The sequence below is a fragment of the Geospiza fortis genome, unplaced genomic scaffold (genome assembly GCF_000277835.1).
Source record: "Geospiza fortis unplaced genomic scaffold, GeoFor_1.0 scaffold26, whole genome shotgun sequence".
NCBI lineage: Eukaryota > Metazoa > Chordata > Aves > Passeriformes > Thraupidae > Geospiza > Geospiza fortis.
This window is the reverse complement of record NW_005054425.1, coordinates 1,919,561-1,924,640: the sequence shown is the minus strand read 5'-3', so window position 1 is coordinate 1,924,640 and position 5,080 is coordinate 1,919,561. Positions and strand designations below refer to the sequence as shown.

The 5,080-nt window shown below is 47.9% G+C and overlaps 1 protein-coding gene across 1 annotated transcript in view; it reads right to left on the bottom strand.

Moving 5' to 3' along the window:
- Window positions 1-5,080, bottom strand: part of STRIP1 (striatin interacting protein 1) — a 13,610-nt gene that overhangs the window by 6,504 nt on the left and 2,026 nt on the right. The window contains exons 4-10 of the mRNA XM_014309396.2: window positions 3,957-4,077; window positions 3,599-3,667; window positions 3,129-3,235; window positions 2,605-2,732; window positions 1,523-1,705; window positions 606-823; window positions 21-83 (exon numbers count right to left, since the gene is read on the bottom strand). Of these exons, the coding sequence (XP_014164871.1) occupies window positions 21-83; window positions 606-823; window positions 1,523-1,705; window positions 2,605-2,732; window positions 3,129-3,235; window positions 3,599-3,667; window positions 3,957-4,077 (889 nt within the window). The remainder of the gene's footprint in view (window positions 1-20; window positions 84-605; window positions 824-1,522; window positions 1,706-2,604; window positions 2,733-3,128; window positions 3,236-3,598; window positions 3,668-3,956; window positions 4,078-5,080) is intronic.

The window sequence follows — 5,080 nt, the reverse complement described above, 5'->3', positions numbered from 1 at the left end:
GCTAGCTCTCCCCCCCCCTCCCCCGCGTGTAGCCGATGAATTTGCTGCGGCTGGATTCCAGGAACATCTCAATGTCCTTCTCCCTGCAGCAAAGGCAGAAGGGAAGAGTCACACCCTCTGAAGCATCTGGAAGATGCCCAGCCAGGCACAGAGAAAGGCACAGCCCAGTAAAGGGTGCCCAGCTGTCCTAGGGTGACATTATGATGCTTGTATCCCCATTCATATGTTCTGTTTCTGCAGGATATTATGTTCTGTGCCTTTAAGACTGGCTTTGAAGAGTGGAAGTTTTGTTTGGGTTTTTCTTATCAGGGACACAGAGATGTATTTAGGGCTGCTTTGGCTTTCTTACTTTCACTTTCTGCTTGGCTTGCTCTCTCTCGCTTCTGCTTGCTTTTGCTTTTGCTCTTTAGCTAGTTTAGCTAAACAGTCCAAATTTCTTCCTGGACTGTGTATCCTCTTCTTCAACCCCACAAGAAAACAGCCATCAGAGTGACCCCCCCATCCCAAACACCTTCCCTACATCCCTGCTGAGATTCCCAACATCCAACAGCCTGCATTTCCCTGACGCTGCTCCAGTTCTCCCAGCAGGGAGACCCCGGACTCACCGGACCTTGGGGGCCCAGGGCAGCCCTTTGGGGCAGGTGATGCGGTCGCTGGGGGGGTGCTGGGTAGGGGGGGGCATCACTTCATCCCGTTCCAGGGGGAAGGTCTCTCCCTCCAGGCTGTTGTCATCATCATTTTCCTCTTCTTCCTCGCGGGAATCATCAGCCTTGTACGGATCCCGCTCGTTGAAGGCATCGAGGTTATCCTGCTTAATGAGGGCCTGGAGGGGAGAGCAGGAAGGGAATGTCCCAAAAACAAGCCCAGAGCCTTCTCAGAATCTCTGCTGGTCACAGTGACCCCAAGATGTGTTAGAAAGTCTCTTCCCAGTCCAGCAGTTGAAGAAGGAGTCAGAACTCTTCTATTCTCCTTCTCAAGGTTGTTTATTGTTTCTTATCTATAAAATTCTTTCTCCTGTCCTGCCAAGGTCTGCTCAGCAGGACAGTCAGAGGCACTCTGCCTGCCCCCAGGGCAGTGTTATCTTTTTATACTAAAAACTACGTGTACAATGTTTATAATTACATTCCAATACCTATCACCTATGTCAGACAGTGAACTTCTGCTCTAAACCAATCTAAAAGTGCCAACATCACAGCAGAAGATGGAGGCAAGTAAAAAGAAGAAAGACTGGACACACCCAGATTCCTCCATCTTACCTCCTGAACCCCCATGCTAAAAACCCCAAAAATCTACTTTTCACCCCATGACAAACTAACTATCATTCTACTTAAACTTTTTTTACTTGTAATTCTTCATATAAAGGTTGGTAATTGTTTTTTCCAAGGGCTATATCAAAGGCACAGGGGTCTTGGGCTCTGTGCCAAGGCCTCTGAGCCCCCTGGGCAGGGGCTCGAGCCCTGCAGGGCAGCCAGAGGAATTTCCTGGGCTCTGACAGAGCCCTCCCTGATGTCCCTGTCCCCACCTTGTGCTCCCTCCGGCCGCGTTTCTGCTGCTGCTCGATGAGGTCGGAGGCGGAGGCGGGCGGGGAGGCCGCCCGCATGTTGCGGATCACCTGGATGCTGTCCTCGGGCAGGGGGGGCAGGCCCAGCATCTCCCTCTTCTCTGCCTTCATGCTCTGCAGCTCCTCAAACCCTCCCAGGGTGCACTGCAAGGGACACCACAGCATGCTGAGCATGGCACAGGGGGCTCCAGGGGCATCTACACCGCCCCTTCCAAACCCATTTTGCAGGATCACAGAATTGTTCAGGTCGGAAAAGCCCTCTGAGAGCATCGAGTCCCACTGCTCCCACAGCACTGCTAAGGCCACCAGTAATCCATGTCACCAGGTGCCACATCTGTGTGTCCTTTAAATCCACCTGGAGGTGGTGACTCCAACACTGTCCTGGCCAGCCTGTGCCAATGCCTGACCACTCTTTCCATGACAAAATTTTTCCATGAAAAAAACTTCCCAATATCCAACCTAAACCTCCCCTGACACAGCTTGATGTCATTTTCTCTTGTCCTCTCCCTTGTTCCCTGGGAGCAGAGCCTGATCTCCACCCGGCTGCCTCCTCCTGTCAGGGAGTTGTGCAGAGCCAAAAGGTCCCCCTGAGCCTCCTTTTCTCCAGGCTGAGGCCCCCCAGCTCCCTCAGCCACTCCAGACCCTTCCCCAGTGACGTTCCCCTCCCTGGCCACACTCCAGCCCCCCAAAGTCTCTCTTGTCCTGAGGAGCCCAAATCATTCCCCAGTTTCAAACAGGAGCTGCCTGTCCTGTGCTCCTCTTGTCATTGAGAGAGGCCAGAGGGACAGGAGGATGTCCAGGCATCCACAGCTGTTCAGAGCTTTCCTTTCCCCACCCAGGGACCTTGCTTTGGGTCTATCATCAGTATCCAGCTCCAGACACCAATATCCAATGCTTCCCTGTGGGGGAAAACCTGGGACTGGATATAAAGGAAAACTGAACACCAGAAAAAGAGGATGGAGCAATTACAGCCAACTAACTCTGAGAGCAGAATTCCCTCCTCTGTCAAGTATCAAACCACACATCCCACAGCCTCTCCTTACCAGCACAGTCTTCCAGAGCAGAAGCAGCACTTTCTTCATGGGGAAGTGTGGAGCGTGGCCACTGCAGAATTTGGTCACCATCCCAAAGAGCATGACAGAGAAGGGTTCATTGTTGTACAGGGGGGCTCCTGGAACCACACAGCACCATCAGCCAGGAATTCCTCATCCCTGGCCTCACCCTGATCACCAGCATCACCAGCTCCTGCAGCCTCCTCCCCATTAGTTCCAAGATCCTCACCTCACCCCAGACAGCTCCCTCTCCCCTTCCAAGGCCTCATAAACACCAGAATTTCTTACCTCTATGTTTAAGAGGAAACAACAGCTCAAATATTCAATTTTATTCCCAGGGAGAGAGCACCCAGCAGCAGAAAAGCCTGGATGGCTTCCTCTGCTCACCTCCCTCTGCCCCAGAAGTTGAGCAGAAACCAACCCAGTGCTGCCAGTCACTATTACCCAACTCCTAGAGCCAAATGCCATGTCACTGTCTCCAGCCCTGCAGCTCTATCCCAGCTCCTGGTCCTCACCCAGCTCTGCTCGGAAGGTTTGCCTCATGCTCTTCCACTCAGGCTTGTCCCCCTCGGCCTCCTGGCGCACAGTCTCCACAATCAGGTACATGATGTTCAGCAGCACCCTGCAAAAACCAGGGCAGCTGAATCCCTGCCAGGGATAAGTTATGGAACCACTGCCAGCACTCAGGGAGAAGCTGGAGCAACCCAGACCACAACCACAATTCATGTGCTCCAAACCAGCACACAGGTACTGGGGGAAAAAGTCTCTACAAGTCCCAACAGGAAAAAAAAATCTGCTTTCCCAAATTTTACTGCTTTCATATCCCCAACCTGTCCTCCTGCTGTGCAGGCTGAGCACAATGGACACCTGCAGAAACTCTCAGAGCTGGGACAGCTCCGGGACCCCTTCCAGTGCCTGCCTCAGCCTCCCAAAGCCCCCAGAAAACCCTGGAGCTCCTCCTGGTGCCCCCATTCCCACTGCATACCTGAGGTCGGTGCTGTCAGCCAGGGAAATGGCCGGTTTCCTCACGGCACTGGAACAGGCTGCGCTGTTGCTGCGGAGGGAGAACAGCTCAGAGAGAATTTGGGGAAATTCAGACTGCCATGGGCACTCCACGTGCCAGCTCCAAACACTGAGACAGACACTGCTGCCATGAACTCCCTGTTCCCAGCACAGCCACGTGAGGAGGAGCAGAGCTGCCTCTTTGCTGCCAGGCACTTTGATTCATGGGGAATTTCAGGAGAAATCAGGTATAATCCCACATTACACATCCACCTAGGACAACGGGAATCATTCTGGTGAATTCCAGAGCCACTCCTGAAGTGTTTTCCCGCAGTACTCACTCAATCTCCATGTTGAGCAGCTCCACCAAGGCATTGAAGGTTCCCACTTCCAGCAGGAGGAAGATGTTGTACCTCATCCAAGCCTGGACCTCGGCCTCGGAGCTGCACTCGCCGAAGGTGCCTGCAAGGAGACCCTGCTGATGCCAGCCCCAGGGGCCCTCCCACTGCACCTCGTGTGGAAAACACACCCTTCAAAATGGGGGAAAACTGGGATGCAGAGCATTGAGCTGCCCTCCCTGGGGAACCCATTCCAGGTCTGCAGAACTGGGGTAACATGGGGAAATCAGACACATTTTGGGCCAAACTGCTCTAAACTATCTGATCCATGAGATTCAGCTTGGTTCCACACATCCCAGGTGGAATGGAATCCACAAGAAATGAAAACCTCTTTAAATATTATACATTAAAAGTAATTAGTAATTATAGTATCATATTAATCCTATACATTCATTATATATTGATATATTACATACAATATATATAACATACTGTGTATAATGTATAATATATATTATGAGTAACGTAAACTACATGTAATATATATAATATATATTAAATACATACAGTATTTAATACATAATGTATAAATACTCAATGCATTATATGTAAGACATAACGTAATATATGTAATATATAATATACAATATACAGTATATTATATATAATATGTATTGTAGATTAAATTGTATTATGTATTACATGTATTATACATATTATAATTTAATATTTTATGTATATATTATACACATATATATTTATGCATATACTACATGTGAGATTATATTGTACTGTATCTCACATGTAGCACATATATAAAAATGTTACATATAGTATAAATAATAATATATCTTTATGTATTTATTATATATAACATTATATTGCGCTATGTCTCATATATATAGTATATACATATAATTATAATATGTATTCTACATGCAACACTACAATATAATCTACAATACATATTATAATACAATATACATTATACTATACATAATACAAAACTATATTACCTATTCTGTTATACACAATTGTATTATTGTACACATTGTATTATATAGTACATATATAATTGTATTATATAGTATATATGATTGTATATATATTGTATATAATACAATTGT